The sequence below is a fragment of the Eretmochelys imbricata genome, chromosome 5, assembly GCF_965152235.1.
Source record: "Eretmochelys imbricata isolate rEreImb1 chromosome 5, rEreImb1.hap1, whole genome shotgun sequence".
Classification (NCBI taxonomy): Eukaryota; Metazoa; Chordata; order Testudines; family Cheloniidae; genus Eretmochelys; species Eretmochelys imbricata.
In genome coordinates this window covers 60,371,319-60,392,098 of record NC_135576.1, presented here as the reverse complement: position 1 = coordinate 60,392,098, position 20,780 = coordinate 60,371,319, and the positions used below count along the sequence as shown (strand labels likewise).

Sequence of the window (20,780 nt, the reverse complement as noted above, 5' to 3'; positions counted from 1 at the left end):
GGCAATGATGCGGAGACCTCTCCCCTCCTCTATAGACAGGGGCAGCAGTATGAAGCTCACCCAGAGCAATATGTCTTGGACTTAATATCCCATTGAGATGCATGGTTCAGTTCTCACTTCTGAGAGCTGTTGTTTCTGGCTGTCTGCAGACTCAGACATCATCACATTCATTATACTCAGTTATACTTAGTTATACATTTTCAAGCAAGGATGAAATAAATTAGGGTTTCGGCATGTGTTCTGCTGGAAGCACAGACCTCTAAGAATGGCAATGTAGTGATACAAATATTATCATCTGTTGTTTTGGTGGGGAGGAGGGCGTGAGGAGGAAGCAGCAGCACTACTAGCAATTGAAATACAAATATGATATTTCCTTTCATCCAACTCTTAAAAGTATAGGGGTGACTGTTAATGCCAAAACATTTATTCTGAATTTAGGGGGAGTTCAGATCTGGATATAAAATTCATAGCTCTGTTCTATTGCTATATAAGGGCCCAAAATTGGGCCACCAAATCCAAACACTCTCCAACTTTGGCACATTTGGATTCTCAGCTGAACTCCATGGCTAAGAACCATCTCTGCTTCAAAGGAATCTGCTACTCCTTTTAACTGAGCCTGCTGTGCTCTGATTGGTTGCTTCCCTGCAGCCTTTCTAGGTCTGGAGGTTCCACTTTCACTGCTCCTTTCCTGGGCCAAGGTGTGGTAGGAGCATGGGGGCTCAAAGGACCTGGTACACCCCATCATGCCCAGTTTTATCATTTTTTGAAATGTTACATTCCAAAAGTTATAAAATAAAAATATTAAATAATACTTTTTAAAAACGGTGTGATTGAGTAAAACAAAATAAAAACCATCACACAGCCTTCTACAGTCTGGCTCCATGCTCAAGCAGGGTTCCCTGGTTGATGTGATGTGATTATATGTTTCAAGCTGTAACCATTGAAAATAAAATGTTCAATTTCTAGAAAAAATAACTGTTGTATGAGTGTAATGCTTGCTGATATTAGTTCACTGACAGCTTCACTTGTTTTCAAACCCCATATATTTAGGGTTGTGGAGAGTTAGATTGATGTCTCTTTTCCGTCAGATGTCATATTCATTAACTGTATTGTGCAAGCAGAGTGTTAAATTGAAAAGGTGACTTGCCAAGTGACAGTGTTTTGATGTGATGTCCCAAACTATTAATATATGGTAAAAGGGTTTTTTTTTATTTGCTCAGTCAATTTTTTGGAACACAATGTTTTTGTGTGCAAAATACTGCTACGAATGTTTTCTGAATTAAAACTTTTAGCTGGAATGTTCCCCACCTGCATTAGCTAATGGATAGTGAAATGTGGAGTTCCATAGTTACTTTGTAATATGACATTTGTAAATGAGATACACCAAAGGAATATGAACTCTATTAACAAAAGCTGATTTTTTGTGTGATCACATTAATATAGGGACTGAACTTCCTGGTTTTTAGTTTTAGACAATATTGTCAGCACTAAAACATTATACCTTCTGGATGATATTACTATGTAAAATAAATATATGTTATAAAGCAAAAAGGCCTTCTTGTGTGTTTTCACAAAAAGAAAAGGAGTACTTGTGGCACCTTAGACTAACCAATTTATTTGAGCATACGCTTTCGTGAGCTACAGCTCACTTCATCTAAATAGCATTGCCAATAAGAGACAGCATTTACTGTGGAGAAAACAAGAAAAGTTTAAAATATATTATTGTATATAAGATAAGAAATTACAAAAATAATTTTTATGTTTGCAAACATTGGTTGGGTTGCATGCATCATATATAATTTTATTTATAAAAACATTAATTTACAGAATGTGTGCATCTTAGTGAATTTTATTTTAGTTTGGAATCAAACCAGAAAGGACAAAAAGAAAAAAGCAACCACTACAATCTGCAAAGATGTTTACCGAGTAACAATCTTGTTGTGGGTTATGATCAGCTCAGTGTTGATGGTTCTTTGATTATGGTATCTACCATAATCTGATTGATACAGGAGATTTATTATGTTGTATTTGTAATAATTTTAAAGGGTCATAATCAAGATCAAAGAGTAGAATACAATGAAATTTTGGTTGATGGAGGAATCAAGTTTTGAGGCAATTGAAGAAAACTGTCCAAAGATGGAAATAGGAGATTTCTCAGATGTGGCTGGTTTTATGTCACTTGCTCCTTTTCTTTCTCTCCCATCCCCTCAGATGTATGTTTTGGAAATGGGACAGGAGATGGGTGGAGCAGAAATGCAACTTGCTTTGGTGATCCTTGCCTGGCAAACTGATCCTGCAAGGGAACTTCTCTGACTGTTGTAATTTAGGATAGCCTTTAGGTTTGTCCTTTGTTTGTTTCAACTCCCAGCCTACTCCAGGACTGGAGGATCAGAAAAGTAGTTTTACACACCTTTCTCCCCCATTTCCTTTGTGCACTGAGCGCATCTCCACTGGATTCAAGGATCTGATCTTTTAAAAAGGGAAGTTACACAGTTCAGACTATGATATTAGGTTATCTTGTGTCATGACAAATAATAAGACTGACTTTATACAGTGTATTTTCATATAATTTAATTTTATCATAAGCATATTTTACATAATATTAAGAAATAAAATAAATTTTATGACTTTTTGTTTGGACAGCTACCCAAGAATGCCTCAGAAAAGGAAGGAACTTCTGTTTAACATTGTATCAACTCAAACGTCTTTCTCAGCTTATAAAACTCTTTTTGTTTATGGAAGAAAGAGTTGAAGAACTCTCTGCAGAAATTCTGTTATTGCCTTGTTTCACTGAGAAGAACAAAAATGTTCAAGGTAATGTGTAATTTTCCTCACATACTGTTTTCTTTTCAGTTTGTAGAAAAGAATCACTTTGTATGAATTCCAAATTAAATTAAATTTGCAGGATTATGAAAATAAATTGCTGTATGTTTGCATTTTTCCTCCAATCTCCCACCATATAAACAAATATCTTGCAACATCTCATTAAATATGTATTTAAAATAATGTAGATGTACATTTAAATTGTAGATTTTGTGGGAAAGAATTGATACTTGTAAAAGATGTGATTATATTATAATTATTTCTGATAATGGAGTGAAATACGCTGGTGTTGCCTAACAAACATTTTATATGTATATATATAAAAACAAAATATATGGCAGTTTCCACTGCTGTGAATATTCCTGAGCTTGTTCCATGGAGGCTGCAATTTCAGTGGGGAAAAGCACTGAACTTTGAACATTAATTTTAGGTCAATGTAATGTGCATTTAAAATAGTTTTCATGTAAATGTAGTTGTTTTAATTTATAGCTTGATCCTGCAAACACTACTGAGTTGTTCCATTGACTTCAGTGGGACATCTCATAGCAATAAGCACTTTGCCCAGAAGTAAATATTTGCAGAATCAGGTCTTTATTTCCCTTTCTTTATTTTATTGCTGGACTATCTCCAGAAATATCAGATGAAGAAAATGTGTAACCCTGCAAAATGGCAAATGAGATGAAGAAAATCCACCAGCTGAGAAAATGGTGTGCCTATAATATGTTCCCCTTCCCAGCTTCTTTACCTAATGCACTTATTAGGGTATGTCTACACTACGAAATTAGGTCAAATTTAAGAAGTCGATTTTTAGGAAGCAATTTTATACAGTCGATTGTGTGTGTCCCCACTAAGCGCATTAAGTCGGCGAAGTGCATCCACAGTACTGTGGCTAGCATCGACTTTCGGAGTGTTGCACTGTGGGTAGCTATCCCACAGTTTCAGCAGTCTCCGCTGCCCATTAGAATTCTGGGTTGACTTCCCAATGCCTGATGGGGAAAAAACATTGTTGCAGGTGGTTTTGGGTACATGTCGTCAGTTGTCCCTCTCTCCGTGAAAGTAACGGCAGACAATCGTTTCATGCCTTTTTTCCATGCAGATGCCATACTTCTGTCAGCAGACAGTGCAGTCAGACTGCTAACTGTCATCATCCACTGCTTCCACTGCCACTCTGCTCTCCTGCATACCATGGCAAGCATGGAGCCCGCTCAGCTCACTGCTGCTGTTGTGAGCATTGTAAACACCTCGCGCATTATCCTGCAGTATGAGCAGAACCTGCAAAAGCAAGTGAGGAGGCGATGACGGTGCGATTACGATAGTGATGAGGACATGGACGCAGATTTCTCTCAAAGCATGGGACCCAGCAATTTGGACATCATGGTGGTAATGGGGCAGGTTGAGTCTATGAGGTTCATGCCATGGAATGCTGATTCTGGGCCCGGGAAACAAGCAAAGACTGGTGGAATGGCAGTGTTGCAGGTCTGGGATGATTCTCAGTGACTGCAAAATTTTCACATGTGTAAGGGCATTTTCATGGAACTCTGTGACTTGCTTTCCCCTGCCCTGAAGCGCAAGAATACCAAGATGAGAGCAGCCCTCACAGTTGAGAAGTGAGTGGTGTTAGCCCTCTGGAAGCCTGCAACACCAGACAGCTACCGGTCAGTCGGGAATCAATTTGGAGTGGGCAAATCTACTGTGGGGACTGCTGTGATCCAAGTAGCCAATGCAATCACTGAGCTGCTGCTATCAAGGGTAGTGACTCTGGGAAATGTCCAGGCCATAGTGGATGGCTTTGCTGCAATGGGATTCCCTAACTGTGGTGGGGCCATAGATGGAACCCATATCCCTATCTTGGCACCGGACTACCTTGGCAGCCAGTACATAACCGCAAGGGGTACTTTTCAATGGTGCTGCAAGCACCAGTGCATCACAAGGGACGTTTCACCGACATCAATGTGGGATGGCCGGGAAAGGTACATGACGCTCGGATCTTCAGGAACTCTGGTCTGTTTGAACAGCTGCAAGAAGGAACTTACTTTCCAGACCAGAAAATTACCCTTGGGGATGTTGAAATGCCATAGTTATCCTTGGGGAACCAGCCTACCCCTTAATGTCCTGGCTCATGAGGCTGTACACAGGCACCCTGGACAGTAGTAAGGATCAGTTCAGCTATAGGCTAAGCAAGTGCAGAATGGTAGTAGAATCTGCATTTGGACGTTTAAAAGCACACTGGAACAGTTTACTGACTTGGTTAGACCTCAGCGAAACCAGTATTCCCATTATTATTGCTGCTTGCTGTGTGCTCCACAATATCTGTGAGAGTAAGGGGGAGACGTTTATGGCGGGGTTGGAGGTTAAGGCAAATTGCCTGGCAGCCGATTACGTGCAGCCAGACACCAGGGTGATTACAAGAGCACAGCTGGGCACCCTGCGCATCAGAGAAGCTTTGAAAACTAGTTTCATGACTGTCCAGGCTACGGTGTGGTAGTTCTGTTTGTTTCTTCTTGATGAAAACCCGCTCCCTTAGTTGACTCTACTTCCCTGTAAGCCAACCGACCTCCCACCTTCGATCACCGCTTTTAGAGGCAATAAAGTCATTATTATTTCAAAGTCATGCATTCGTCATCACACAAATAGGGGGAAAACTCACAAGGTAGCCTGGAGGGGTGGGTGAGGAGGGAAGCACCGGGTGGGGTGGTGAATGAGGGGAGGAGGGGAGGACAAGGCCACACTACAGTTCAAAACTTATTGAATGATATCCTTCTCTTGCTTGCGCAATCATCTGGGATGGAGTGGCTGAGTGCCCGTAGCCTTCCCCCCCCCCCGCATTCTTGGGCATCTGGGTGAGGAGGATATGGAACTTGGGGAGGAGGACAGGCAGTTATACAGGGGCTGCAGTGGTGGTCTGTGCTCCTGCTGCCTTTCCTGCAGCTCCTCCAGATGCCTAAGCATGTCAGTTTGCTCATCCGTTAGCCTCAGCATTGCATCCTGCCTCCTCTCACCATGCTCCTCCTCCTTCTCATTGCGTTCATTTAATGCTTTCCTGGACTTTGCCATTGTTTGCTTCCACACGTTCTGCTGAGCTCTTTCAGTCTGGAAAGACTGCATGAGCACTGAGAACATGTCATCACAAGTGCATTTTTTTCGCTTTCTAATCTGTGCTAGCCTCTGGGACGGAGATGATAGGGGGATCGTAGAAACATTTGTAGCTGCGGGAGGAAAAAAAGGGAGAGTAGTATTTAAAAAGATACATTTTAGAGAACAAAGGGAGCACTATTTCATACTGAATCAAGCGATTCACATCACATAGGACATGTGCTTTTGGTACAAGGTCACATTTTGCCTCTTATATTTGAGTGCCTGCTGGTTTGGTATGAGACATCACACACACTTGGCTGGGCAATAGAATTCGGCTTTCAGGCGGCCATGGTAAGGCAAAGGGTTTCGGCTTCTTCAATCTTCGTAACATGTGGGAACGGTTTCAAACAGCAGCGCCCTCCTTTCCCATACCAAGCAAAGCCCATTGAGTTGGCCATTTAAAAGGAGGGGCTGTGGTTTTAGGGTGAATGTGTAGCACAATCCAACCCCAGTTCCTGGCTGCCGGGGAGAAGGGATTCTCCACTTGCCTGCTGTGTACTATCCTCAACCTCCTCTTCCTCCTCATCTTCCTCATCCACAGAATCCTCATCCCTGTTGTGTGAGATTCTCCCCTTGCAGGTGTCCACAGACAGTGGTGGGTTTGTCCTAGGGCCCCCCCGGCTAGAATTGCATGCAGCTCATCATAGAAGTGGCATGTATGGGGCTCTGACTCGGAGCAACCGTTTGCATCCTTTGTTTTTTGGTAGGCTTGCCTCAGCTCCTTAACTTTCACATGGCAGTGCTGTGTGTCCCTGTTGTAGCCTCTGCCCATCCTGACCTTGGAGATTTTGGCAAATATACTGGCATTTCATCTTCTGGAACAGAGTTCTGCCTGCACGGATTCTTCTCCCCATACAGCAATCAGATCCAGTACCTCCAGTACCTTCTGTCCTCCTCCCCGATGAGTTGATTAGCACTGAAATCAACCTGGCTGGGTCCAATTTGGGGTAGTGTGGACGCAATTCAACGGTATTGGCCTCCAGGAGCTATCCCAGAGTGCTCCATTGTGATCGCTCTGGACAGCACTCTCAACTCAGATGCACTGGCCAGGTAGACAGGAAAAGCCCCGGGAACTTTTGAATTTCATTTCCTGTTTGGCCAGCGTGGTGAGCTCATCAGCACAAGTAACCATGCAGAGCTCTTCAGCACAGGTGAATTGCAAAAGAGCTCCAGCATGGATCAAATGGGAGGTATTGGATCTGATCGCTGTATGGGGAGATAAATCCATTCGAAAAGATGAAATGCCAAAATATTTGAAAAAAACTCCAAGGGCATGAAGGACAGAGGCTATAACAGGGACCATGTGAACTTAAGGAGCTCAGGCAAGCCTACCAAAGAAGCAGAGAGGCAAACGGCTGCTCCGGGTCAGAGCCCCAGACATGCCGCTTCTATGATGAGCTGCATGCCATTCTAGAGGGTCCCCCTACAACTACCCCAGCCCTGTGCATGGACTCTGTCAGTGGACTCTCATGCAACAGGGATGTGGATTTTGGGGATGATGATGAGGAGGAGGAGGTTGAAGCACAGCAAGCAAGTGGAGAAACCGTTTTTCCCAACAGCCAGAAACTGTTTCTCACCCTGGACCTAGTACCCTCCCAACCCACCAAACGCAGGCTCCTGGACCTAGAAGGCAGAGAAGGGACCTCTGGTGAGTGTACCTTTGTAAATATAGTACACAGTTTAAAAGCAAGCGTGTTTAATGATTAATTTGCCCTGAAGACTTGGGATGCATTTGGGGCCAGTACAGCTACTGGAAAAGTCTGTTAACATGTCTGGGGATGGAGCGGAAATCCTCCAGGGACATCTCAGTGAAGGTCTCCTGGATGTACTCCCAAAGCCTTTGCAAAAGGTTTCTGGGGAGGGCAGCCTTATTCCGTCTTGCATGGTAGGACATTTTATCACGGCAGGCCAGCAGCATGTAGTCTGGAATCATTGCATAACAAAGCATGGCAGCATATGGTCCTGGTGTTTGCTGGCATTCAAGCAACATCCGTTCTTTATCTCTCTGTGTTATCCTCAGGAGAGTGATATCATTCATGGTCACCTGGTTGAAACAGGGAAATTTTATTAAGAGGACTGTCAAGGTTCCTTCCCCACTCTGAACTCTAGGGTACAAATGTGGGGACCTGCATGAAAGATCCCCTAAGCTTATCCTTACCAGCTTAGGTTAAAAACTTCCTCAAGTTACAAACTTTGCCTTGTCCTTGAACCCTATGCTGCCACCACCAAGCATGTTAAACAAAGAACAGGGAAAGAGCCCTGGGGAAGACTCAATAAAAATCCTCACCAATTTGCATAGGTGAACACAGACCCAAACCCTTGGATCTTAAGAACAATGAAAAAGCAATCAGGTTCTTAAAAGAAGAATTTTAATTCAAGAAAAAGTAAAAGAATCACCTCTGTAAAATCAGGATGGTAAATAACTTACAGGGTAATCAGATTCAAAACACAGAGAATCGCTCTAGGCAAAACCTTAAGTTACAAAAAGACACAAAACAGGAATATACATTCCATTCAGCACAACCTACTTTACCAGCCATTTAACAAAAGGAAATCTAACGCATTTCTAGCTAGATTACTTACTAACTTAACAGAAGTTCTGAAGAGCATTCCTGACCTGGTCCCAGCAAAAGCATTACACAGACAGACAGACCCAGTGGCGGGAGGGGTGAAGCAATCATCCCAGAGAATTGAGTGTGTGTGTTGGGGGGATCAGTTAGGTTTGTGCTGCACGTTAACCTGAAAACCACAGCCCCTCTTTTTAAAGGGTCAACCCATTTTAAAGGGCCAACCCAACGGGTGCTTGGTATGTGAAATGAGGGCGCTGCTGTTTGAAACCATTTTCACATGTTAGGAAGGTTAAAGAAGCCAAAAGACTGTGGCTTACCATGTCTATCTGCAAGCCAAATTCTGTTGCCCGCTGGCCCTGCGTGTGTGATCGCACCATACCGGCAGGCCCTTGATATAAGAGGCAAAATGCGACCTTGTAAAGAAAGCACACATGCTACGTAATGTTAACAGCTTGGTTCACTGTGAAAGAGTCTACCCATTGTTCTCTAAAATTTCTCTTTTTAAAGACTAATCTCCCTTTTTCCCCTCCCGCAGCTACAAATGTTTCTTCACTGCACGTATCATCTCTGTCCCAGAGGCTATCAAAGATTAGAAGCCAAAAAAATGCACTCGCAATGAAATGTTCTCTGAGCTCATGCAGGCCTCCCACGCTGAAAGAGTCCAGCTCAATGCATTGAGGGAGACAATGTCAGAGTCCAGGAAAGCACAAAATGAATGCAAGGACAGGAGGGATGAGCAAGAGGAGAGGTGGCGTCAACATGATGAGAGGAGGCAGGATGCAATGCTGACGCTACTGGGGGATCAAACTGATATGCTCCAGTGTATGGTAGAGATGCAGGAAAGGCAGCAGGAGCACAGACTGCCACTGCAGCCCCTGTGTAACCAACTGCCCTCCTCCCCAAGTTCCATAGCCTCTTCACCCAGATGCCCAAGAACGCGGTGTGGGGGCCTCCGGGCACCCAACCACTCCACCCCAGAGGACTGCCCAAGCAACAGAAAGCTGGCATCCAATAAGTTTTGAAGTGCAGTTTGGCCTTGTCCTTCCCTCCTTCTCCCGCCCCTCCCAGGTTACCTTGGCAGTTATCCCCCTATTTGTGTGACAAATTAAAAAAGAATGCATGAATTTGAAACAACAGTGACTTTATTGCCTCTGCAAGCGGTGATCAAATGGGGGAGGGGAGGTCGGTTGGCTTACAGAGAAGTAGAGTGAACCAAGGGGGGCGGGTTTCTATCAGGAAACAAACAGAATTGTCACACCGTATACTTGTCAGCCATGAAACTGGTTTTCAAAGCTTTTCTCATGCGCAGCGCACCCTGCCGTGCTCTTCTAACCGCTCTTCTAACTGGTGTCTGGCTGCGCGTAATCAGTGGCCAGACGATTTGCCTCAACCTCCCACCCTGCTGTAAACATCTCCCCCTTACTCTCACAGATATTGTGGAGCACACAGCAAGCAGTAATAACAATGGGAATATTGGTTTCACTGAGGTCTAACTGAGTGAGTGAGTAAACTGCGCCAGCGCGCTTTTAAACATCCAAATTCACATTCTGCCTCCATTCTGCACTTGCTCAGCCTATAGTTGAACAGCTCCTTACTACTGTCCAGGGTGCCTGTGTATGGCTTCATGAGCCATGGCATTAAGGGGTAGGCTGGGTCCCCAAGGATAACTATAGGCATTTCAACATCCCCAACTGTTATTTTCTGGTCTGGAAAGTAAGTTCTTTCCTGCAGCTGTTCAAACAGACCAGAGTTCCTGAAGATGCAAGCATCATGTACCTTTCCTGACCATCCCATGTTGATGTTGGTGAAACGCCCCTTGTGAACCACCAGTACTTGCAGCACCACTGAAAAGTACCCCTTGCGGTTTATGTACTGGCTGCCTTGGTGCTCCGGTCCCAAGATAGGGATATGCGTTCTGTCTATCACCCCACCACAGTTAGGGAATCCCATTGCAGCAAAGCCATCCACTATGACCTGCACATTTCCCAGAGTCACTACTCTTGATAGCAGCAGATCTTTGATTGCGTGGGCTACTTGCGTCACAGCAGCCCCCACAGTAGATTTGCCCACTCCAAATTGATTTCCGACTGACTGGTAGCTGTCTGGCATTGCAAGCTTCCAGAGGCTATCACCACTCACTTGTGAACTGTGAGGGCTGCTCTCATCTTGGTTTTCTTGTGCTTCAGGGCAGGGGAAAGCAAGTTACAAAGTTCCATGAAAGTGCCCTTACGCATACGGAAGTTTCACAGACATTGGGAATCATCCCAGACCTGCAACACTATGCGGTCCCACCAGTCTGTGCTTGTTTCCTGGCCCCAGAATTGGCATTCCATGGCATGAGCCTGCCCCATTGCCACCAGGATGTTCAAATTGCCGGGGCCTGTACTTTGAGAGAAGTCTGTGTCCATGTCCTCATCACTCTCCTCACTGCGCTGCCGTCGCCTCCTTGCCTATTTTGCAGGTTCTGGATCTGCATATACTGCATGATAATGCTCATGGTGTTTAGAGCGGTTAGAACTGCCGCAGTGATCTGAGTGGGCTCCATGCTTTCTGTCATATGGCGTGAGCAGGAGAGCAGAGTGGCAGCGGAAGCAGCTGGTGGATGACAATGTGGACAGCAATATGGCGCCCGCACGGAAAAAGGCGCGAAACGATTGTCAGCTGTTGCTTTCACGGAGGGAGCAAGGGGTAGGCTGGCAGCTGATGGTGCTGCTGGCTGGGAGAGCAGCCTAATGCAGAATGGCCCCATCAAGGATTGAACTCACAACCCTGGGTTTAGCAGGCCCATGCTCAAACCACTGAGCTATCCCTCTGCCAATATTCCAGGCAGGACTGAATCTTCATTAGACAAAACTTAAAGAAGAGAATGACCTGAGCCACTCCCATTTATGCGCAGGAATCCCTGACAGACCTTACCGAGGTCTGCCAGATGCACCCATGTCTACCCAGACACCCCGACAGACCTTACTGATGTCTGCCAGAAGCACCCATGTCTGCCCAGGCGCCCCAACCGACCTCACCGAGGCCGGCCAAGAGCACCCAGGAGATGACGAGGATGGCTACTAGTCGTACCGCACTATCTGCTGCCACAAGGCAATGAGCTGCTGCTGTGTAGCAATGCAATCCCACGTCTGCCAGCACCCAGGAGATGGATGGTGACAGTGAGCTGAGCGGGCTCCATGCTTGCAGTGGTATGGCGTCTGCACGGGTAACCCAGGAAAAAAGGCTCGAAAAAATTGTCTGCCGTTGCTATCAGGGAGGGAGGGGGCTTGACGACATGTACCCTGAACCATCCGCGACATTGTTTTTTGCCCTATCAGGCATTGGGATCTCAACCCAGAATTCCAATAGGTGGCGGAGACTGCAGGAACTGTGGGATAGCTACCCACAGTGCAATGCTCTGGAAATCGATGCTGGCCTCGGTACTGTGGACGCACTCCGCCGACTTAATGGTTTTAAGTGGGGACACGCACAACCGACTGTATAAAATCGCTTTCTAAAAATTCGACTTCTATAATTTCGACCTAATTTTGTAGTGTAGACATACCCTTAATCTATCATACTTTCTCCCTTTTAGCAGGAAATGGTATGCCTTACTTAACTACATTAATTGTGAGTAGTATTGTTTCTGTTCTCTTTGATACAAGTGTAATTACTCTAAGAAACTCTGAACACAGGAAAACAACACGATTGTGTTTAACAAAATATATTTTGTACAGAAACATCTTTTATCTAGTTATTTAGAGCAATATATATTTTGAAAGAAGGAATGTTAACAAGGAAATGTTCTGTTTTCCATAAGGTATATGTAGGTCCTGACTCTGCAGACACTTACACCTAACCTTAACTTTACATAAAACTGTTGATGCAGAATGGTTTGAGTTTTCCTTTTCCTGAATTTTTCCACTCATTTATAATGACTGTCTCTATACTCATATTGTCTCCTAAGTGGTGTTTCTAGCTTCCATATCTGAGCAGGTGAGTGTCATTAGATCAGCTGAAGTGGCAGCATTCTGGGATGGAAGGCTCCCCTGGTTCCAAAGGAAGTACAAAATTTTGATCACCAATTAAAAAAATGTGATGATATATTTAATACAGATTAGGGCAGTGTGACTAGCTGACACCTTCATTTTCAGGCTTGCTGTTCTGATTAAGGTGATCTGGAGTACTAAGAAGAAATATGAAGTGCAGGCATGGCCAGAGAAATAAGAAAACAGTGTTTGAGAAGTAAAAGTTGGCATTATCTTCAGTTCATATTGCCAGAAATCTCAGTTGTAATGGCTACCTGAAAGATAATTTGATATGGGAGAATGAGAACTATGTTTACAGTTGTTCCAGCTTTCTGTCAAGAATCCAGAAGGGAAATAAGATCTTCTCTGTCAATGTCCTATATTATCCTGATTAATCTTGGTCACTGTCTCACTGATAAAGCCTTGATTAGAAGGACGGCTTAAATACACCTAACAAGTATACTTCATTTTAGGCTGGCAGATGTCATGCTTGTGGTATAGGACTGGGAAAGGTAACAGCCATCTTGTGTACTTTTTTGGAAGTATCTTCTTTCCTATTAGAGGGCTTAGAAAATAATTTACGTGTTAGCTCACTGAGAGTTTGCAGTAGCACTGTAGGTAATTTGGGGATTTGTGCAATAAATAATAAAAAAGCAAATATTGCACTGATGTGATGTTTTCCCAGACATCAAATAGAGTGAGGCCCTACATTTGTTTCTTTTTCCTCTTGGCTATATTGAGTATCTGTAGAGGCCCTTATTAGCTTTGTATTTAAGTCATACCAGGAAGTAACTGAACATTTTTTGGCTGTTGCAATAACAAGTTTAGTTGTTCTTTGTTCAGAATATCATCTGGGGACTTCAGACTTGATATTTAGAACATTTGTAAAGTTCCATCAGAAATAAAGTAGTTCTTTGGACAGTTTCTCATTTCCCCACCCCCCCCCCAAGGTGGTATCTGAGTTTTATCTAAACCAGGAGGATTCTTGGCCCTCATTTTTCCCTAGACCCAGCGATGACAAAGAGCAATGGCTGCATAAATTGAATGTAAGAACACTTAGGGTTTATCTCAGAAGAATCAAAGATTTCAGATCTTCTGACAGATTGTTTGTACTCTTAGGGGGTCTTAAGAGGGGTCAAATGGCTTCTAAGAGTTCCTTAGCTAGATGGTTAAGGGATTGTATTAGGGAGGCGTATGTAGTTAAGGGTAAAGAGGCTCCCAGGGTTTGTAAAGCTCATTACACTAGTACTATAGCTGCTTCTTGGGCGGAGAGGTCGAAGGCTTCCACATTGGAAATTTGCAAGGTGGCCACCTGGGCTTCTCTTCATACTTTTTCATAGCATTATTGCTTGGATGTAGTCTCTTCCACAGATTCTGCTTTTGGTAGGAGGTTGCTTGTGAACCAAAAAAAGAACAGTGAAGAAAAGAAAGACATGTAGTTCACACTTCTAGCTGCCAACAAGACAAGTTTCTTTGCAGAGTGAACAATGGAAAGCTTAGAAGATCAATTTAGGCGATTGAAAATAGATGTTACAGGGAAGTACTGCCCACCAGTATTCTCTGATGATAACCCCATGGCAGACAATAGCACCAAGGGACACATTGAACCAAAGTGAACTCTGTAGGGAGATGGCTGTAGAAATTGTACTGAGGTGATCTGGACAATTCTGTGACTTCAGTTTGAGAGTTCTGTGTCTGGAATCCTCTGGACTGTATTCAATAGGTTAAATCCCCCAAATTGTTTCACGCAGATGAACAAAAATGATCTATGTATTGCATTCTCTATTATAATTTATTTTCAGTATGCTTTTTAAATTATTCATAGGTTTATTTCTTGACTACTTTATTTACAAACATTGCAAAGGCAGGTATTCCTCACTGAGGACTACATACATACCATGTTTTAAGCTTAAATTCAAAATATACTTCAATTATCCAATCACAGATAAGGAATCTGAAAAATGATTTAACTGATATAAGTACTTGATTTGTGCACCAACAACTCAACAATATATAGATTTTGCTTTTAGACTTGCTAAAACAATATACTTCTTAGAGGTGAATAAGCAAGAGGAATTTCTACCAAAAAGCATTTTTTGGGGAAAAGTCATAAACCACTAAAAATAGAATATGAAAGCGCTTTGACCATCAAATTGTAGTGTCAACAGAGCAAGTCAATATTTCTTATCTTTTTGAGAAAAGAAGCAGCATTTTTTCCTAGCAGATGCAGAATATATATTCCCTGCCCCAAGTATCTGCGCTTCCTTCCAGCAATGTCATTATGGTTTCAGAAAAAGGTAGGTTTGGCCATCAGGGCTCTCTAGTAGGAGGTGGATATAATTAACCCTTTCCTTGCTGGTCTTTCACCACACCTGCTCTCATCTATTTACATTCAATTGAAATCACTGGAATGTTCAGACATACCTAGTACATTCAGCATCACAGGAGGTGTGTTCTATTTGAAGGAACCTGGAACATTCAGTAGCAGTCAGGGTTAAGTGTGAGATCCTTATTTAGAATGAAGAATACACTGACAAATTGCATTTTCCCTCCATCTTTAAGATGCATTTTCTCTCTTTCTTCTGGCTTTTCAGAAGCCTCTTGTTGAGACTTTTAAAAATCAAAAACATCTAACACACTTTCATCTTTCTCTCACCTTTTTTCCATTCCACTGAGAAAGGTGAACTTTGGACAGATCTGATAATGAGTTCCAAGAAAAGCTTTTCCAGTGGAGCGCTTTGAAACACCCTGGGCAACGTTGTCAAGCCCTTAGGTTTACAAGCTTTGCCTCAGGGGACCAAAAAGATTTGCAAAGGTCTTCCTTTCACAGTTTAAAAAGAAGAAATCTTTTACTTTACATCCTTTTCTAGAAAGCATAATAAAAGGAAAATAGGATCAAATTTACAAGGTGCATCATCTTAATAGACAGCGTTTGAAGTTGTACAGACTTCAGCAAGACAAATATGATCTTTGCTTTGGTCCCAAAGGTAGATCCAGCTATAGCTTCTGTAGTAAATATTTTTTTCCAAAGGAGCAAACTGACTGGAAGATGGAATTTACACTTAGAAAAACATATGAGTTTTACTTTGAGATGTATATTTCCTCTGTTTGGTATGCTAGAACAAATGATGGAGCACAGAATCTAGGAGGACTTCAAATCTATCATTACGAAAATATTTTTGTTTTTTTTTCTTTTTATTAATGATGTTTCTGTTGATATTCTTCATTTTCTTCAGAATCTATTATCTCTAGTGGAGTTAAAATAAAAATCCTGGCTGAGTCCATATCAGATAGATGGGCAATCCAACCTGCAGGTAGTTTTGGTTGTAGTATTATTTACCTTGCTAACAATTATTTTTGAGGATGTTGAAAGGATCTGTGTTAGGTCCAGTCTTCAGTAATGACCTAGACAAGGGAGAACACAGAAATTGTCTGGGGTTTGTAAGAAACCCAAAAGGACTTAAGTTTGATAGTGGTGTGTAATTTGCACAGGAGTTTGTAATGAGATGTGTCAGCAGTTCTGGAATATTTATGCAAACATATCAAATTACAAACAACTGGTCATCTCTGCACAGGTCTGCTGTAGACTAACGGGGCAGATCCTTAACTAGTGTAAATTATCATGGCTCCTATGACAATTTATACTTGTTGAGGATCTATTTCAAAATGATGTGTTCGCTTCTGGTCAGTTCACTGAAAAAGTTAATAAAGTGGAGGGTGTTCTCAGAAGGACAGTGTAAATGGAGGCTAGTCAGTTTGACTTTTTGATAAAAGATTAAAAGAGTGAATTATATATTGCTTACTTGAGTAGTGACAATAAGAGAATGTAAGTCTTCTGACATTGAAAGGGTGTGAACACTACAGCAGATGAATATCTAACATAGTAAGAGAAAGTACAAATTTTCTTTCTCAGTGTCAGCTCATTATTCCCAGGTAGATTGGATATCAGGAGAAACTTTCTGAGAGCAAACTCTTAAAAATCTGGAACAATCTCTCAAAGGAAGCATTGGAAGCTCCAGGACACAGTGAATTTAAAAATAGGCAGAATTAAATGTATAGCCCATAACTACTTGCAGTTGGAAGGCGAAGTGGGTGACCTGATTAGTGTTGTCCGTCTTTATATTCTGCCATTTTATTTTTCATATTTCTAAAAATAAAAATTATTTTTCCCTGGAACTAGTTTCATTAACGTAACTTAAGATTGGACTTGAGGAAGTCATTCCAAGCCATGGAACACTGTTTAAGAGCATAAGCAAGATGCCTTCCTTCAAAGGATGCAGTATCTAAGAAAAAGGGAAAATCCATTTTAGACAAATGAGATCCTAAGGATCTCAAAGAAGTAGATGTTTTCTTCAACAGAAAAGCTTTCCCCAAACTTTGAGCATACGTATTGCCAATGCCTTCAAGCGGCAGAAGACCTTTTAATATATGCTCTTAACAATACTCTTTAGCTATGCTTGATAGCATTCTATCATTTAGTGCTCCTTGTTTCTTGTCTTTAATTTCACATAAGACATAGTAAATTAGTAATACCTGCACCAGAATTGTATGTAAACTATATTAAGAAAGGGAAGGATGTTTAAATTATTAATTACGTTGCTTCTATTTACTTGTTGAGCACTGGTGGTATGTTTAGTGCTGCTCAGAACATAGGACAGACATGTACTCTGTCCTGTAAATCTAAGGGTCAGATTGTACAAACACTTACACGTGCAAATAACTGCATGGGGCAATTCATATGTGTAAGTGTTTGCAGGACTGGGCCCTCAATTGGTGACCTCTGTCCCAGTGATTGGTTTACTCCAGATCAAATCAGTGGCAAAATTCCCATTGAGATCAATGGTATCTGACTGGGCCATATATATTGGGCTTGCTAATGAGGTATTAGTTCTAAAGAAGTCTGTACTTGCTCTGATCATTATTTTGGATATAATAATTGCACTTAATTAGCTGCCATTTGATTCTTTTTGTGTCAGAATTTTAAAATCGCTTAAATGTTTAAAATATATAGTGCCACATAATATATTTAATTTATTGAACAAAGAGCAGAAATTAATTTTTACACGGCTGCTCTAAAGTTATCTATTCTTGCTAGAAACAGGTGACTGCACAATCAGTATAAAAATGAATTAATGACAAAAGGAATTATATTTTATATGTTATCTATGCATATGTGTAAAATATGAATACAATGGGATGTGGATTTCATCAGGTTATATAAAAGAAGTTGTGTATAACCTGAATTTGACTTTATCGCAACATTAGTATTCTACTACATCTTGTTGAATTTTTTTATACTACATATTGATATATCAGAAGGTGTTGTAGGCTGCAGATTTTTCTACAGAATTAATCTTTTCTTTGATTCCCTTATCATACCGTGCAGGAGTTCTGAAGAAAGCTAGTGGGGAGCTTTTAATAGGGGAAACTAGAGCAAATGAAACCAGTGTGCATCCTGAACAGTTACTTCAGGTAAAAGAGGTGAGTTTGAAAAGAGTCTTACACTTTATAAGGATTTGTTTCTTTTTCTTTTTCTCTTTGTCATCAATATAGATTCTGTTGGCATACTCATTATAAATGCCTGTTTCCAGAAGTTAATTGTTTGAATATTACAATTAATTTTAGACTGCAGAATCTCAGCTCAGGATGAAAAAATCCTATACAAAATGTGTATGTAAAGAGACAAAGGGGATAATCTTTTTTATTTTTATTTTTTTGGTACACGTTATACTGTAACAAAGTTAACATCAGAAGAACAAAATGCCACAGTTACAAAGAGGAAAACCAAAACCATGCACAAACATAAAGGTCTTTCTTTAATATTCCATGTGTTCTTGAATATATGATAGGCTGACAAAATGTACTGAAATCTTAGTAGCTGATCATGCAGATGCTTACTGCTAAGGTTTGTGTTAGTTCCTTTACTAGTCATTTAGTGCCATAATCCTTGCAGAAAGCACATGCAGGATTGTGACTTGGTCTGTCCTCCATTTACCAATGAAATGTTGGAATTGAGTTTAGGGGATTTAAGTCTAAAAGACTTGCCAGGTCAGTCATTGCCCAGTAGTGGAATTTCATTAATCAGTACCAAATTTTAGGACTCAAACAGCTTGTTTAAATACAGTTTGGATCTTTCTGTGGGACTTATATTTGAATGTTAGCTTTATTAAAAGTATTTTGATCCAGATGAGCTATACCTAGCACAGAACCTGAAGACAATGGGGAGATATGTGCTGTCTTTGTACTCCCCAGATTGTGGGGTGGCTGTGGGATCAATTAAGTCCCTGGCACAAGTTAGAGCAATGTAAGCGCTTTTCCAATTTCAGGCTGGTTATAATGCCTAACTTAGTGTATACGCACAATGGGCTATTGCAGCCTCTAGGGTTGTTAAAGTCCTGTCTCCTCCCCTCTCTTACCATACCACTTATGTCAGAAATTGGTTAGGTTAGGCCATGAAATATTCCCCTTAAACTAGAGACATTATCGGTTGGCCACTATTGTCCAGCTTTAAGATGGCTTTACACAATCAAAGCAGTGCAAAGCAGAATTAGTGTGAGCCAGGAGGTGGTCCATGATATTCCTCAGATCCACCTCAGAGGTCTCTATTTTTTTTGGCCAGGTTTGTGAACACCTGTGACCTAGACTAGTTTAAACTGTGGCCAAATGCAGCACTAAAGAAACGAATTCTAGCATTGGTATGCCAAATCTGGTTTCTCTAAACCGTTTACCATTCACATTATTGGTTTGCTGGCTTTGAGTTAAAAGCATACTAAGGAAGTAAGAGAGAATATTACATGGTGTCTGATGTTGCAAACTATAAAAATGGCTATAAAATTTAATTGACTTTATTAAATATATTGAATTTAAAGGTTTCTTTATGTGGTAAGTAAAGTGCAGCCTGCTGCTCAAATAAAGATAGTTTTATTGAAATAGATTTTTATAAATGACATTTTGATATTTTTATTAAATCCAATAACAATTTGAATGAAACATTACTATATGTATTAATCTGTGTTAAAAATACATATGCTTTTTATTGTTAGTTCATTGTTTGTGAGTTGTATTTTCCAACTTATGTGAATGGCTTTCACAGTATGACAGAATATCTCTAGATAACTTGTATACTGGTAGTCATATAAGATTGGAACCGTAACAACAGTAATGTTCATTGCTGAGTTTGGATTGATGTGATATACATTTATATTTCAGACTACTTTACTGGATTTTAGCTGGAGAAATGCATTTAAAGACCTGTCTTCTTCTGTGGCACACTGTATAACAATAGCAATTGAAGATTTTTCAACTAAAATTCTTCAGCTTGAGCAGAAAGAAGAGTCTTCAGCTGCAGTCTATACAATGAGCCTAGTAAACATCCAGCAAATGAGGGAGTCCTGGGAAACAGTCCACGAGGAGGAACAACCAAAACGAATTGCAAAGGCAGGTATCCAAAGATCTGAAGTTTGCCGGGAGGAAAGAAGGATGAATGCCAAGGTTGTTTGCTGTCCAAGCTTTGACATGCTTACAGTGCCATTAATATTCCAAGTTGTATATAAATGGAGTTAAAAAGAAAGTGAAAGGCATTAAAATACAATGCCAAATATTGTGTTATATTTTAACACATAGTCTGTACTAAACAAAATGAACTTTTTAACTTTACCCTTTTATTTTTTGCATCAAAAGGATTCAAAACCATTCTGATTAGTGTCTGTAGTGCTACATCCCAATTTGATGATGATATGCTTTCAAAATTTGAAGCATTGCTATAAAAGGATTTCCTGTATTTATTTCCTTAGGCATGCCATTTAATTAATCAGCATAATGAATATTATGGCCAAATTGGAGTTCTTTGATTTGGCTAAAAGGTCAGATATGTTGATAAATTAAATGGTTAGTCTAAGAATATACAATATATGAAAGCTTTTTAATGTTGTAATTTTTGCAAGTGTTTTACCAATTTAGGATGGAAAGCAATTGATGCTAAGCAGAATTATTAAATGTTTAGTTAAAGGAGCGTCCAGGCTTTTAGTAAGATGGCTTTATTGAGAACAATACATACACTTGCTAGAAGATGACAATGTCCCCCCTATAACTAGCAGCAAGAAATTGATTAAAACATAGCTTTTGAAAATGATATAATAGTTTAGAGAATTATCTCTGTTTGGAAGGAATTAGTCTTATCTTCTGAACACCATTAAATATATATGATGGGAGGGCATGAGCAAAATTAGGGCATTTTCTCATA

The 20,780-nt window shown here is 41.0% G+C and overlaps 1 protein-coding gene across 1 annotated transcript in view; it reads left to right on the top strand.

Annotated features, from left to right (window-relative positions):
• KIAA0825 (KIAA0825 ortholog) overlaps nucleotides 1–20,780 on the top strand; it is a 348,612-nt gene that overhangs the window by 69,664 nt on the left and 258,168 nt on the right. The window contains exons 4-6 of the mRNA XM_077817196.1: nucleotides 2,644–2,814; nucleotides 17,925–18,019; nucleotides 19,748–19,975. Of these exons, the coding sequence (XP_077673322.1) occupies nucleotides 2,644–2,814; nucleotides 17,925–18,019; nucleotides 19,748–19,975 (494 nt within the window). The remainder of the gene's footprint in view (nucleotides 1–2,643; nucleotides 2,815–17,924; nucleotides 18,020–19,747; nucleotides 19,976–20,780) is intronic.